This window comes from Lichenostomus cassidix, chromosome 1Aa, assembly GCF_008360975.1.
Source record: "Lichenostomus cassidix isolate B80296 chromosome 1Aa, HeHo_3.0, whole genome shotgun sequence".
In the NCBI taxonomy this organism is placed as follows: Eukaryota; Metazoa; Chordata; class Aves; order Passeriformes; family Meliphagidae; genus Lichenostomus; species Lichenostomus cassidix.
The window spans coordinates 11,671,649-11,688,375 of record NC_139480.1 but is presented as its reverse complement, the minus strand read 5'-3'; the positions used below and the strand labels follow the sequence as shown (position 1 = coordinate 11,688,375).

The 16,727-nt window shown below is 38.7% G+C and overlaps 1 protein-coding gene across 2 annotated transcripts in view; it reads left to right on the top strand.

Annotated features, from left to right (window-relative positions):
- RSBN1L (round spermatid basic protein 1 like) overlaps window positions 1-16,727 on the top strand; it is a 46,241-nt gene that overhangs the window by 24,006 nt on the left and 5,508 nt on the right. For both annotated transcript variants that reach the window (XM_085039827.1, XM_085083700.1), the window contains 4 exons: window positions 9,645-9,782; window positions 9,981-10,123; window positions 11,716-11,883; window positions 16,593-16,701. In XM_085039827.1, coding sequence (XP_084895953.1) covers window positions 9,645-9,782; window positions 9,981-10,123; window positions 11,716-11,883; window positions 16,593-16,701 — 558 coding nt within the window. The remainder of the gene's footprint in view (window positions 1-9,644; window positions 9,783-9,980; window positions 10,124-11,715; window positions 11,884-16,592; window positions 16,702-16,727) is intronic.

Genomic DNA, 16,727 nt, shown 5'->3' with positions numbered 1-16,727 from the left:
AGAGGTCAAAATTGGAGTCTCACATAGCTTACCTGCAAAGTCTGCATCTCAAGTAATTCACTTACTTTTTACAGTTGTAGAATTGAAAACTAACTCCTTTCAGCTTCCTTCCCAATACACCTGAGTCAGACAGGAGTAATGTAATTTTACTTGTTAGGAGATTATAAGGGACAGAAATCTGTGAGACTATTTACAGCGGGTGCAGGAGAGAGGAATTTGGAGCTGGCTCTGTCTAATGACAATTAGCTTTTAAATTTTGCAGGGAGAGGAATTGGGGAGTTTTTCACCTAGCTTGGGCCTGTGCCTAAGTACTCCTTAAAACTTTTTTGCACTAGTGGAACAGCTCTTTGGGAACTGACTGTAAGGCTTAGTCAGACTGTTTTTGTAATGGCAAAATGAAATTAGTCTGGATATCCTTGTAGCCAATAGGTCAGTCCTTCAGGTGATGAACTGTCTTGTAGCTCCATCTTCCCTGGGCTCTGTCATTTGCATAGATGGCAACAACTGCATCAGTTACCCGATAGCTGTGAATCTTGTCAGGTTCTTATGAGGATTTCAAATAATGTAAATAATCAGTTTTGCCACCTACTTGCAGCTTACATCACTTCACTTAAGCTATTTAGTGCTGTTGAGGCAAATGTTAATATTTTGAACTCATTACTTTCTCCTTGTACTGGGCAAATGTAAATTTTTATTGCTGTCCTGAAACCGCAAAGCTCACAGTTGATGTTTAACTGGAACCGTGCTTAGTGCATTGATTTGACGGTCTTGTCCCAGAGTTAGCTCCTTAGTACAGGCAAAGTAAAATGCTGCACAGTACCCAACAATTCCTCTGCTGCAAGACAAGATAGACTGTTTCTAAGTCATATCCAACAAGTCTTTGTCAGATGTGTTTGCGGGAGATCTCAAGGTGCTTCCACTCTTTCCAAAGAAATCTGTTGTAAAATAATTTTTTCATGTTTGTTCTCTTATCCTTTTATTCTGATCTTTAGTGGAGAAGGCAAACAATTTTTCCTTTTCTTTCAGTTTTCTCTATAGTTGAAGATTGCTTAACAGCTCCTTTTTTCCCCCTCTCCCTAGATTATGTAACTTGAGTTATTTTGGTCTACAATTACATGTTATACCCTTATCAGTCTTACTGTTCCTCCCTTATGCTCACTTCAGTCATCCTTGTTTTTTCTTAAAATATAACACTTAAAATCGACAGTGTTTGCCTGGTGATGTCAAGGACTGTGAGAAGATTTCTGCAAGTGTCTTGCAAATTATTGCACTTAGTTATCTATTTCTTCCTTTTTCTGCGCAGTCTGTGATCTTCTATAGCAGCATCTCCTAATTGAGTTACTCCCCTTTTCATGTTTATGCAGCTCATATATGTGAGTGTAATTCTTGCTTTTGTTTAAATTGAATTATATCCTTTGCATTCAAACCCCTTCTCCAGTTTCAAGATGTTAATTTTGATCCTTTGCTGGAATCGACTTGCAGTGTTATGATACCTTTGGGTTTCATGAGGATATACCGTGTTCAAAGGAAGGATCCTTGCCTCAAAATAGGTACTTCCATATTGATAGTTATGTGAGCAGACAAAACTGCCTACAGTTTGCACTTACTAGACCCATGTTTCTGTAGCAGTTTTTAGAATATAATGCAGATATCATTGGTCCTCTGAAAAAGCCTATCCAGTCATAGAAACAAAGGTTAGTTTGACTTGATTGGTTTTTTTTTTTTCACATGACCATATTTATTAGTTCTTACTATCTTATTTTCTGGGTAGTTGTTAGTTGTATCCAGCTAAGCGTTCTTTTTTCTGGAAATTGGAATTAGGCTAAATAGTCTCTAGCTCCTCTATGCCTTCTCTTGACAGTTATTTCTTTAAGATGGTGTCTTATTGTCTTCCAGATTTGTAGAACTCATATTGTGGTTTTTAGTTAGAATCATGGAGTGTTTTGTGTTGAAAGGGACCCTAAAGACCATCTAGTTCCAGTTACCTGCCATGGGCAGGGACAGGACACCTTGCCGTAGACCAGGTTGCTCATAGCCCCATCCAGCCTGGCCTTGAACACTTCCAGGGATGGGCTGTCCACAGCTTTTCTGGGCAACTTGTGCCAGTGCGTCACCACCCTTGGAGCAAAGAATTTCTTTGTAATGTCTAAACTTGCCCTCTTTCAGTTTGAAGCCGTTCTTCCTTGTCCTGTCACTACTTGCTCTTGGACATTGTCCCTCTCCAGCTCTCTTGTCGTCCCCTTTAGGTACTTGAAGGTTTCTCCAAGGTCTCCCTGGAGCCTCTTCCCCAGGCTGAGCAACTCCAGTCTGTCTGTGAAGAGTCTGTCTTTATAGGAGAGGTGCTTCAGCCCTCTCATCATCTTCATGGCCTTCCTCTGGACTTGCTCCAGCAGGTTCATCTCCTTGCTGTGCTGGGACCGCAGAGGTGGATGCAGCACTGCAGGTGGGGTCTCACCAGAGCAGAGCAGAGGGGCACAATCCCCTCCCTTGATGTGCTGCCCACGCTGCTGGGGATGCAGCCCAGGACACGTTTGGCCTTCTGTGCTGCAGGTGCCAATTGCTGGGTCATGTCCAGCTTCTCATCCAGCAGCACCTCCCAGTTTTCATCCCCAGGGCTGCTCTTGGTTGATTCTCAGTGCTGTATTTGTGCTTGGGTTTGCCCCAACACACGTGCAGGACCTTGCACTTGGCCTTGTTGAACTTCATGAGGTTCACAAAGCTCATCTTTCAAGCGTCTAGATGGCATCCCTTCCTTCTATTGTGTCAACTGTGCCACACAGCTTGGAGTTCTCATTGATTTATTAAAGCTTTGGCTTGTTTTACCTTACTACCTTTGTGCTGTAGCTGTGGCAGGATGCACATCATTCAGCCTATTCCCTTTAGGAAAAGTCAGTCTAACTGATCAGTGTGCAATTAGACAAATGGTCAGAGCCAATCTGGCACCTGCTGCTGCTAAAATAAAATGCCCTCATTCCTTTTTTCCTCCCACTTGTGTGTTCTTGTGCCAAGCTGTGGTTCTTCTTGGACTGGTGAGTTTGGTTTGTTTCATTAATCCAGCAGAACTACTTAACTACTCTTGAGGGATTTGTTTTATTACTGTGTTGGCAAATTATATCGTTTAAATATGTCAAAGGTAGCTCAAGGATGACTATGGGACTACACAATCAGCCCCATTCCATAACAGACACTTGCATCTTTAGGGAAATAATTTTTGTTGGTTTTGTTCCCAGTCTGAAATAACTTCATGTTGCTATGTTAACTGTGATGGACACTGGAATATTCAAATATTGTAATGAATAAGTATTTTAGAGGAAGAACTGTGATAGTAATGATAGTTCATGTTTGTGGTGTGACTTTATGTGAGAGGTCATTACTTCTTCAGATTCTGCACACAGAGTTTGTCATTGCCTTTTCTTTTATCCTCTTTTAATATTATCTTCTCCTTGCTGTCCTCCTTGTTTAGCTCATGAACATTTATTTTGCAGGTTGGCTTTTGCTGTTTAGTCCTCTTCTAATTTGTGAAATCCTTCTTGAAATCATTAATTTCTTTAGGATTTGAGGGGAATTGCAGAAAATATTTTTTAAGAATATCTCAAATAATTGGTTAGTGCTTCATTTCCTTGTCATTAAAGGCTTGTGCAGTGTCTATTTCCATATATTGTGTTACTTTCCAATGTTCTAGAAAGAATCCTTTTATATTGGAACTATGTCTTTTCAGTTGTGTTTTAGTAGTTTTCAGTATAATTTTGTTTTCAATAGAATTTGCTTCTTGCTTTTGAGTTGATCAAATGTTTGGTTAGTTGTTAAAAAGGTATAACATCTTTTATCAACTGCTAGCTGCTACAAGTCCTCTAAAATAAAGCCTACTTTTTTTTTTCCTTCTGGATGATGAAAAACTAAATTTTATCTCTGTTAAAGCATATATATTGCCCCATTCTCTTATTTTAACCTGAAAAAGATTGGTTCTTAAAATAATTTTCTGGAAAAAAATCTTTTAAAACATTATATAAAAACTCTAAAAAATACCAATTTTAAAAAACTAATCTGTAAGATTACATGTAACAGACTTTGTGATAGATGATGGCAACCTATTGTCTTGAAGCAAAAGAAGTTCTCATTTATTGAGTACCATTGAACAAAGAATGAGTTCACAGGTAATGACATTAGAAATGTGCAACATGTGCTCATTTTTTTTCTGCTTAGGGAACAGTTACCTAACAGAACAAAAGGAAAGTCATTTTGCTTTTTCAAACCTCTGTCCATCCATGGTATTATTTGAGGATTTAATCTGCAAGATGAAACGTGTCAGATGATAAATTAACTGCAGTGGTAAAAAGATGCTGGTGGAACTAATAATGCAGTAAAAATCTTGGTATTACACTTCTGGAAACTTCCAATTGGGAAATATTATTTGTTGAAATTAGGTTTTTAATGACAATTGAGCAAAGCCGGAACTGTCGGGGCATCCCATTCTGATACTAAAACCCTGACCTAAAAAAAGAAAAGGTGAAGGAAGTAGTATGAAGTACATGTAATTTAATAGTTAAAAGCAGCCAAACAGATTAGGAATATTCGTAAAATCAGGGCAATTTTGATGAATATTTTTTGAATGTTGGTTCCCATTTGAAATTGGAAATACAAGGAAGCGTTATAAGGATTTGAAAAAAATTGGCAAGGAAAAGAAAACCGCTTGGGCACTTTATCAAAATGTACCAAATTAGCAGGAATGGTACAGGGCCTCTTCATGGCTGTAGCATTTGAGATAATACTGACTGTGAAATTAGATGTTTTCCATTCTGAGATAGCAGTGTGTAAGTGCATTGCTTGTGCACTTGTGTAGCAAAATGGAGCCCTCTATTCCCTCAATGTTTTTGCATGTTCTTAGGTGCTATAATTTTTTTTTTTTTGGTGTTTGGCAGCACCTTACAGGTTTCCGGAAATTATTATGGGTTCAGTTGGTGGATAATTTTTTTATCTGTTGTTGATTTCTATTTTTTGTCTGACTGTTTTTCCAGACCTTCTTGGTTTTAAAGGTGAAAAGTTGCAATAAATTTAAACCTTTAAAATTCTAGAAGGAAAATTATAAAATTTCAGCTGGAAAAAACCAAGCCCTCTCTACCCAAACCCCACAACAACCCAGACCATACTATATTAAAAATAGGAATTCAATTGTTATTTGCTCCAGTTTACATTTTTTGAATTCCTCTCTTGAAGTACATGGTTTTGCTGGAGTGTTCCTTCCAATTGGTGACTTATTCAAGCACAAAATGGAAACATCTTTAACATAGTGTCTAAAATGTTTCCATTTGGAGGATGCTAATGCTCAAATATATTTTTGGTTATATATATATGTGTATATATATGTATATATGTATGCATATATTTTCACATTTAGTCGTCAGATTCTTGTTAGACACCAAGACATTTCTGTCAAAACATTTGTTGTTGCATTAAGAAATCAGTGAGGCCATGTGAGTCACAGAAGCAGATAATTCTCAATTTTTGCTAATTGTGGATTCAGTGGTGGTTTTACTGTCATAATTTTCTATTACTGTGATGCAATAGAATGATGCAGTCTCCTTTTGTGTGTTTTTAGGTGACATACCTCAAATGTAAGCTACATGAGAAGAAAGAAGTTAGGATATCATGTTTATTATTTTATATGTTTTTATCTCTTTAACCTGTCCATGGTATTATACTGCATGTACTTGGTGATTTTTGTGTGTGTATTCATTCCTGACCACGTGCTAGAAGAGTGGCATGTCCTTGATTCCTCCTTTTATTATGAATTTAAATTTTTCAGTTATTTATTTGTGCAAATCTGTAAAATGCTAAAAACATAGTCACACTGTAAGCTTTGAAATGACATCTGGGAAGATTACTTTATAGAAGTTGTATAATACTTCATTACAGGTCAGTGCATAATTTAATTTAGAATTTGATGAGTAAGTACTGGTTTTAGTACACCAGTATTGTTTTTGTGAGTTGAAAAATAAATAGAGGAATCTATTTCTCTTCCTATGAACAAACCAGCCAAAGGATTCTTGCTGATAGTAGAAGGAAGGGAAAATGTTGCTGTTATCTAATATGCCACAGGTTATATTTATTTGGTTGTTATCATTATGAGGATTCATTTTGTTTGTCACTGGTCAAACATCAATGGGAGGCTTTGGTGTTTTCACACTATTATTTAGAAGCAGTAAGTTGGGATTGAGTGAAAATTAGCTAGTTCTCCTTGCTAAGAATGACTTCACCTTTTTATTCATGCTTGTCTGTTTGTAACCTAATCTGAGACAGTGTAGTTTAGGCATCAGCCTCTGCTCTAGGACTGGAGTTTAGGATGCTACAGCCCAGTTCATGGAAGAGATGAAATGGGAGTTGCTTTTCACTGCCCACAGCTGCTTCATCTTTCAGATTCCCTCTTGTTCTGTCTGGGCAGGCATTAGTATTTATGGCCTATGTCTTTGTATAATTTTTATTATTTTCCAAAATAGAGAATTTTTTCTCTGGTAATTGTGGTGGTGCGTGAGGTAATTCCTGGATTAAATTCGGATCAGTTCCCTAGGCTTGCTCTTTGTCCATCTTCAGAGGATCTAATGCTATCAGTAAAGAAGGGAGCAGACAGTGCAAATCTTCCTTTTTGATCACCACCATGGATTTATTTCTTGTTTCTGCTGGGTCTGGATGGGTTAATTTTCTTTGTGGACTGTGTTTTGGGTTTGTGACTAAAACTGTTGGTAACACCCTGGTGTTTTGGCTATTGCTGAGCATCACTGGCACACTGTCAAGGCTTCCAGGACCCTCCTGGTGAGTAGGCTGGGGTGGGCAGCAAGCTGGGAGGGGACATGGTTGGGAGAGCTGGTCCAGATTGACTGCAGGCATATTTTGTTCCATATAACATCATGCTCAGCAAACAGTCCTGAGGGGACTGATGGGTTGGCTGGAAGGTGCCTGTTGCTTGGGGACTGCTGGGCACCAGTCTGCTTGTGGGAGTTGGTGAGTGGTGGAAAACACCACTTGGTGGTTTTTCTTCAGTTGCCTCTTCACTGAATAAACTGTTTATCTGGACCTGTACATTCCTTGCTTTTCCTGTTCTCTCCCATGTCTCACCATTGCAGGAGGTGAGTGAGCAGGGGGCTGTGAGATCAGTATCTACTGCCTGGGGTTAAGGCACCACAGAGTGCTTAATCACTCAAAACATTTCATTCTGTTTTTGCAATGATGTTATTCTGAATATGGTCCCAAAAGAAACCACTCATCATTTGTAACTTTGACATTATTTTGGCATTCATATTGGTATTTTCTCACTTAAGCTGGATCTTGAGAAGCAATTGTCCTGCCTGATGATCAAGGAGAGGGTGGTTGACCAGGGGAGCTCGAGGTGAAAGGGGTTGGACAAACAGTGCTTGAAAAAATTATGTTCATTTTTTAACTTTTCAGTGGCGTGGTCTTTTTTTTTAGGAACATATAAAAATTTCCTTATTGATCCACCTTAATGCAGGCATTATGCTGCAGATAAATACTTTGCTGACTTTATGCTTCATTACCAACACCTAGTGGTATATAAGCCAAATGAGTGGGTTGATCCAGCTGGAAGCTTCACAGCTTTTCCAAGCTTTAAGTTAGTATTTTTAGGAGAATTTTTAGAGTTTTCATTTGGAGTAGTTTCACAACCAGTTTATCATATGCTGTATGAATCATAAAATGATTTAGGATGAAAAAGACCTTAAAGACCTTTCTAAGAGTCCAACTGTTAACCCAGTCGTGCCAAATCCATCACTAAACCATGTCCTTAAATGCCACGTCTGTGCATCTTTTAAATGCCTTCAGGAATGGTGGCTGCCCGTTTCCCTGGGCAGCTTGTTCCAATGCTTGAGAATCTTTTTGGTGAAGAAATTTTTCTTAATATCTAATGTAAACGTCTCCTGGCACAACTTGAGGCCATTTTCCCTTGTCTTCACTTGTTATTTGAGAAGAGTGGTAGTAGGTAGCAGAAGGAAGCATGGACAAAGGCAGAAAAATGGTTCTCTTTAATCACGGATGTAGATGGAAACAGCATCTTAATATCCTGAGCTGGAGTGGTGGATTACTAAGCTACTTATGTCAGTGGAAGAAACATCCTTTTGCATATTAGGCTTTTTAATAAACTGCCACAGATCTGTGGGTGTCTGTTGCTTCAGAAAGTGGTTTTAGGGTTCTTCCTTGCTCAGTGCTTTAGTTGTACAAGCTCCTGATGCATTGTGCCAGTGCAGATACAGCTGAGGACTGAGCTGATGCAAATTCAGCAGAAGTGAATGTTTGGTGATATTTTATCACAAAATCACCAGCTGTCTCTGCAAAATAAACTCTGCAGGAATGTATGACTAAAGATTTGAGGAATAGGGGAATATTACTGTCTTAGCAGGACTGTTCTCTTCAGTGTGTCTGTGATGGCGTGCTATAGCATTAGCTAAGACATTTTGTAAAATCCTACTTTTAGCCAGTCCTCCGTTTGCAGGGTGAGTGAGATGACTGGGATGATCTGAACAGTGTTTGGTTCTGCATTTCTGGAAGGATCTGGTTACATCAGTTGAGTTTCTCAGAAGGGCACAGTGTTGTTCCATGTTCCATATTTTAGTCTTATTTTCAGAAACTGCTGCTAATTCTCCTCTGCACTGCCATAGCTAGAGGAGTGTTGATGGTCGTTTGAGGGAGGACCATAGCTAAGCAGTATTTTGTTAACTGTTTTCCTTGCACTTTTTTTCTTTTCTTGCTTTGGATGCAGAATGTCTAGAGGTGCAGTACAGGAGCATTACTTGGTGTGTGCAGTAATCCATCTGCTCTTTCCTCTGTTCTGATCTCTTAATATTTATTTATTAATGCCACTGTGTCTTTCAGCCTGTTGAATAGCAAATCAGAAGCTTAGGTAGATGTGATCCTTATCAATCTCATGCCTGCTTATTTTGGTGACCTAACATAGCATATCAGATTGTTGAAAAAAAATCTTAAAACAATATGTTTCTGTTCAAATTTCACAGTAAAAGATTTCTCATGATTTCTCGTGAGAGGTGAATGTTACACCCCTTTAAGATTGAAGGGAGCACAAGACATGCTAATACAGCACAGCAAAAGTGGAGGAGTAACTATCATTGTCTCTCTCTTTGTACAAATTCTTTATGAGCCTTGTGTTCACTGTTGTAATTTGCTCCAGTTAATGTGCTCACACAGTGGCCATATTGGAGAGGTTGATTAGCAGAGGAAATGCTTAGAGTTAAATTGCTTGTAACTCAGAGTTCTGCCTGTTGCAGAAAAAAGGTAGAAATTCAGATAGACTTGAGTAATTCAGGTAAGAGTCCTTATTGACTAGTTACTGATCAGGACATATGTTGATGTCTTTTTACAGTTGCTGGTTTGGAATGTTATCTTCTTGAAAGACAATAAATTGTTACTCCAGTTTATCTTCAGGTTTTAAAATAAAAAACGAATTGCTGGGGAAGTTTAATGAGATCTGAGTTCAGAAGAAGATCTTAATAATCTTAAGTGCACTGAACACTGAAGGACTAATGTTAGAAAGCATAAGCACAGAGATGAAAGGTGTTCATTGAATGTAGATTTTGCAGAGTAGAGGACTTGCTATAACTTTTGTTGTCATATTCTACTTATAGGTAAAAAGAACATACTCTCATGGTACGTATAGAGCTGGCCCAATGAGACAGATCAGCCTGGTTGGAGCAGTTGATGAGGAAGTGGGGGATTACTTCCCTGAATTCCTTGATATGTTGGAAGAATCACCCTTCTTAAAAGTAAGGACAGAAGGGAATGGGCTGGGAGAAGGGGGACGACATGCTGTGTAGTGCTGTTACAGTAAAGTGAGAGCATGTGATACTTGCTTTAGATAATTGAGTTCTAATAAATGCTTTCATCATGAGAGAAAAAGGCTGCTTTTAACAAGTTTTTTTCAAGTAACTCACTTCAAAATTGTGGCTTGTATTTCCCATTAGTGTACACTGCCATGGGGAACACTTTCTAGTTTAAAATTAGAGAGTCGTAAAGACAGTGATGATGGTCCCATTATGTGGGTACGTCCAGGAGAACAGATGATCCCTGTGGCTGACATGCCAAAGTCACCTTTCAAAAGGAAGAGGTAAGTTGAATTATTTTACTTGATAAATATCTGGTTAGTATTTTTCCTTACAAATTAATTTTATCCCAGACCTTTTACTTTTGATACTGTTTGTTAATATAACTTCTGTGAATCTTCATCTCCAAATACTTTTTTTGTTGTTTTGTTATGTAAGGATCTGGATTTTTTTTTTCTTATTTCTACCATTTGGCCAAGTAAGCTGCTGGTCTTTTTTGGATCTTTAGTAGAAATTTAAGGTGAAAACTTCAGGAAAATGTTTACACACATGCAACTACTGATACATGCCAGGAGACTGGAATTGATAAGCTGTTGTTACATGTGAGTGGATGTGTTATGTCTCGAGGGGCAAGGGGTTCTCTCTCACCTGGAAGATAATAACTCCAACATTAAATGAAATCTTTAAGCTTTGTTGTGGTATTGGGTATAACAACCAGCTGAAGAGAAGGGAGAGTCTCTGCAGAATGTGAATATTGTGTCATGAGGAATTGTCATGGGAGTTCTTTTCAAAATTTGAACACAAAATTTGAACACAAGAAGTGGAAGCAGGGTCATGTGCCTCAGAAGGAGTATAGAGATACTGTCCAGCCATGAAGGGGGTGTAGTTACAGCCAAAGACCATCTGGAGCTGAATTTGGCAAACGATGTGCAGGGCAGCAGGGACTTTCACCGCCATATGGATAGTAGAAGAAAGTCTGGGAAAATGTGAGGCATTTGCTGAATGAGGCAAAGGGCTTGGGGACAAAGGACACTTTGAGTGTTCCCGCTCTGCAGTGTTCCCTTTACTTTTGTTAAACGCTGAAGAAATAATCCTTCACTGTTTCTCATTCCCAGTTAGACATGGAACTAAATACACACACATTTCCCAGCAGTTTGGTAGAAACATGAAAGATGAAGAAAGACCTCAGGAACAATTGAAATCTATATCTAATAGTCAGAGAGCAGCAAAGGCTGGCAGTTTCCTGACCATGGCCTTCCCTCAGGGAAGCAGGTAGGGCAGACCTGGGGCTTGGGCACGAGATTCAGCCCAGACCCTGGTGTGTCAGGCAAGTGTGTGGTGATGGGACAGGTCTGAGGTCAAGCCAGGAAGTCAGTCTGCCTGTGAGGGTCAGGTCCAGTGGCTGCCATGGAGGTGCAGCATGATAAAAGTGTCCTGAGGACAAGCTGAGAAGCAAGCCCATGGCACAGCACACCTCTGGATGAGATGGAGAGCTATGCTCCTGCAGCACAGCACAGACCAGGACCAAGGACCCAGGCCTGAGCTTAAACAGAGCTCTGGGGCTCTTGGTCCATGTTTGTTGTGTGGAGACTGAGCAAGGCTGAAGAGTCATTAGGGCCTTTCCCTGCACTTTGGGGCCTGACGTTGTTGTTAGTGCTGGTTGGGTTTTTTTGTCTTCATTTTTATTCTTTTCCATTGAACAGGTATTCTAATTTTTTGCATAGCTCGTTACATTTTTATTTGACCTAAATGTTTCTGTTTTCCTTATTTGACTCTTTATTCTCATTGAAGGGAGAAAACCAGTCCTATTGGCTGTGATGAAAATCAGATAGTTCAGAGAAATTTCTATATCACTGTTACTGTTTTTCTTATGCAGAACTACCAATGAAATAAAAAATTTGCAGTACCTACCTCGAACCAGTGAACCCCGTGAAATGCTCTTTGAAGACAGGACACGAGCCCATGCGGATCACATAGGGCAAGGTTTTGAACGACAGACCACAGCTGCCGTGGGAGTGTTGAAGGCTGTGCACTGTGGGGAGTGGTAGGTGTTAAGCTTCACCTCAGTGTCTGAAAAATGTTTGCCTGAATTGCCATTTATAATTGGGAGTGCAGAAAGGTTAATCTAGGATTAAAGGTTTAATGAAGTCTTCATAGGTTCTGGCTGAGCATTAGATGTTTGTCTGCCCTCTGCTAGATTGCATATGGTTTTGCTGTGTGGTTGAAACCAGGAAGGTACCTTGCAGTGACAATTCAGTAGCTATAATTGAGTTGCTGTAACTGAGTTCATGTTAGATGTAAAAACACTTCACACTTTGTTTTGCTTTAAGTGGTGCACAGAGACTGAGCTGAGCTGCTGCTGAGAGATGCACATGGAGACCTTCTGCCAGTTCTTTGTGTTGTGTTGTTTGGAGATGAGCAGAATTCTTATGCTTCTGCTTCCCAAGTCATGGCTGTTATAACCTTGATTTATTTATGGTAGCTCGCCTAGGAAGAATCTTGTTGGAAGTTGTGTGATAGTTTTTGCAGTCTGTCTTTGGAATTCCTGTATGAGATTCAGGAAATGAAATGTGCCTTATTTGCAGCTTGTTTACATGTTAACCAAATAAAAAGCTGATAATCATGTGGGCTTCCTGGCCCAGATCAAAGAGGTGTTTTTCAGGATCTTGAGACCTTGGAAAATGACCTTAGTTTTGGAGGTTACCTTTGCATATGTAAACGCTATAAATACCTTTCGCCCTTTGTGTCTGTCTAGAAAATAGAGAAGTGAATTCCCTTTGGATGAAATGTTGTGAATTTGTGTTACAGTGCACGAGTTCATTGATGTAGAAAGTAAAATAATTATCATTGGGGAAGAACTGGATTGTTCAGATGATAATGTGTTTGTCTCTTGGGCTCTGAGGTTTTCAGTTTCCTTCCTCTTCAGGTCAATGACAGTGGGAGCCTTCAGCTTCCTGCTTGCTCTGACTGAATGCTGGGGTGAATAGGACTGAGCAGTGGTAGCAGGGCAAGAGCTGAGCTAACTGTGTTGATCTGAGTATTGTAAATTACACTTTGCACATTTGAGAGAGGGACTTGCAAAGGAAGTAAAGAAACCAAACCAAACCACACTCCCTGAACTTGGATGTCTGTGGAGATGAAGAATATAAGTTGATAGTAATTTAAGTGTCTGGAAACTTCCCCTTCTCGTCCTATAGCTTTATAGCATACTTGAAAGTACTTCAGTTTGGGGAATGAAAAAGAAATAGCAGCATTTCAGTTCAGCCTAAGGACTGAAAATGTATCTTTTAGTTCAGAATTAAAAAATTGTGACTGTCTGAAGAAGAGTAAAATATACAACACAAGCAACACTATAAAAGTTATGTATTTCAGGCTTGATTTGGCCTAAATGATAATTCCTATTTTCCCTTTCCACTTTTGTGTAATTTTGAAAAGCCATGATAATGTACTTATATGATGAGAACTAATCAGGGCTTATGATAATGAAGCATCATTGATTAATGTAGCACATTAAAATAATTTCTGGTATTAGTTTTGCCATAATTTGCAATCTGTGGGTAGATTTATTTTAAAGGAAACAACATGAATGGAAGTTTTGAAAAATCTGGTTTTGATTTTTAGCCTGTTTTGTTCTTTTTTTTTAATCTGTTTGAAAGTTAAACAAACCTAAAAAGCTGGAGATATTCTGGGGTGATTAAGGCACTATGGCAGTAAAAATGCACGTGCTCTAGTGATGAGATAATGTATATAAATATATGTTATATATATGCTGTATATATATATGATACAACATACATGTACATATATGATTTCTGTGAAGAGAAAATAAAGCAATTTCTGGACTACCTGAATGAAATGCCTAAAAATGGATTGGGTGTGCAAAAAAAGCTTTATAAGTTGCTGTAGATTTAACCGAAGTGGGATTTATTTCCTAATTGATAAGGATGAATGTTAACGTTGGGTGGGATAAATGTTGTCTTTCAAAACAGACAGAAACAGAACTGCTGACAGGCAAAAAGCAGGCTATGGTGCTAGAGGACAGAAATGGAAACCAAACATAGTATTTTGAAAGATAAAAAAAATATTTTTCCTTTCCCCCAAGTATGACAGGGTCCTGATTTGAGATACTTTGTAAAATTACTGTATTATGTATTATTATTTGAGTATTTACAGTTTACAGGCCTCTGACTATTGCTAGCAAACATTTTAAGGAATGCACTGGAATATAAATGCAGGTGTGATCGTGCTGATTACTTAATGCTGCTTTCATAGGTGATACCAAGAAAGCTTTAGAACTTCTGAAATGCCAGTGAAATTTTAAATTATGGAAATTTAGAAGTTTTTTACATGGGAAATCTGTGTGGGTTTTTACAGGGACAGCAAAAGGCACTTTGTAGCATTGTTGTTGGCAAAATGAAAGCTGTACTTCAGCAAGCAGCTCTCAAATTTATGTTCTAGAGACTGAAGTTGTGCTTCTCTGCATGATCATAGGAATTTGTTATATATTCGCAGACTTAATGCATTAGGTCAGAAATATTAATGGTAAAACCTGTAGTCTTGAATCTGTTTTGAAGAGTTACAGCAAAAAAAATCCTGTCCTTTTGAAGAAGGAGGTTAAGGGGAAAACATACTGCCAAAACCAGTTCTAGCAGTGCTCTAGTAGAGGCTTAAATGGTTTTTTTTGACATTATCTTATAGTTCTGTTTTCTGAATTAAATGTCTTTTTGGGCATTGACTGAACTTTATGCTACTGTTTTGCTTGGGGGTGGCTACACGATAGCTGCTAAATTAAGGGTTTTGCAAAATATTATCTCAAAGTTGTCCTAAAGGTAAAATCTGCAAATACAGAATTTAAAATGATCTGATGGTATTTTTTTCTCAGTTGTTTGCAAAAGGAATGTTGTGTTTTGTGAGAGAATTGCAGCACAGAGTTGGTGATCCATCCTCTTGGACAGATATGTAGGGATTGAGACTAAGAATGACAGTGCATAAACCAGAATAGACACTGCTGGGAAAACACATTAATTTGGACTGAAGTTCTCTTAGTTTGTGAAATATTACTTCAATTGATTTTAATTCTTAACTTCATTTACAAATACTGGTGGCTCCAAATGCAAGTTCATACTTTAAAAATAAATACCTGCATTATAAAAGGTAGATTAAAGTAGCGAATGTTTTTAATGCCACTGATTAGAAGTGTTCCTGAAGCTTTTTGCTTTCAGTGTTTAAATCCTCTTTGGGAGTATATAGATCAAAATACAGAGACACATTTTAATCTTTGTAAAATTGAAAGTAAAATATGTGGTCTCGAAATTCCCCCTAGCATACTTTCCACAAGTTGGTCTGGGATTTTTTTTTCTCCTGAAAATAGCCTCAGACTGGTTATTTTTTGCTTTATTGAGGTCGTGACCTAAAAAAGATAGGAGACATGTTTATTTTAAAAAAGCCTGAATGAATTGTACATCATTGCCTGCTTCCTAGAACAGTAATAACAGGACATATATGTATATATATCTTTATATAAAAATAGGTGATGATTTTGCTTTCAAAAAAAACACTGGAACATCTATTAGATTCTGAAATGCCTCAGTTCTGCTGCATCAGCTGCTCCCCAGGCCCCCTACACCTGACTTGTACCCTATTTTTGGAGGGGTGGAAGTGGGGTGAGGGATGTACTGGAGGGGTGGCAGGAGGACAGCAGTGGATGATGGTTCTGATCACTGTTCCTGTCCCTGGTCCCAATGGGCAGTGCCTGGACACGCAGCCTGTGCCCACTGTGGGCTGAGGAGGTGCTGGAAAGAACGAAGTCATCAACTAGGTTCTTTCTGGCTGAGAAACTCCTTGCAAAACCACTCCAATGGGAGCTTTATCCTTTATAAATGAAATCTTCGTAATCATCACATTTAAATTAAAAAATCCCTTTACAATGCAAACATCCCTCAAAAACAAACACGTGGAGCTCTTTTTTTTTTTTTTTAAGTGTTTTCGGTGAGGAACAGATTGTGGCCTTTAGCTCAGGAAGTGATAAGGATTTTAGCTGCGTTTGTGTTTTGATTGCTAATTCTAGATAATGTCTCCAGAGGAATTATATAAATGGTGCGCATTTCTTTGGGAGAGATGCTTTGGAACAAGAGATGTTTCTCCTAAAAATCTGAATATGGAGACAAAGCCTAATTCAGACTTTGCTCTTCTGTAGCTCTCTCTAGTGAGCATAAATAAGGATCTATTTTTTAGAGATGTTTTGTAGGGGATGCCAGTATTGGCTGATTACTGGCATTGTGGTAGCTTAATGTAGGTTCAGCTTTTATTCTGAGTAAGGTGTCTGAGGCTGAGATGCTGGGCAGTGGTCGCCATAGTGCTCCCAGTCAGACTGCATGCTCAGGTACCTGATGGCTGCATCCTGTTGGAGTGCTGACAGAGTGTGCCCAGCGTATCTGGGGCAGCTGTCTTTCAGCATCAAGGCAAACTAGAGGTCAGTTAAAAATAGAAATGAAAAATAGTCTGTTTTGTTGGCCTTTTATTGCTGCTTTTACTTCCACTTACAAAGAAATTGCAGTTGATTTGTTTAACCAGTTTAATGGGGTTGTATTTCAGAGTCAACCATTTTGGTCAATCTTTTTTCTTAAAAATTTAGGTTATGCTAGAGTTGTTGAGTTTTTTTCTTAAGTAATTTGCTTTGTCCTTGCTTGCAGACTTTGTTTCTGTAGCATGTTATTTTCAACCTCTGAGTGTGCACTTCTTACTCTTCTGTAGGTCTGAGCAGCCTCGTATAACCAAAGATGTAATTTGTTTTCATGCTGAGGACTTCCTGGAGGTAGTTCAGCGAATGCAGTTAGATTTGCATGAGCCTCCACTCTCACAGGTAAGCATGCTAAGAACTGATGATCA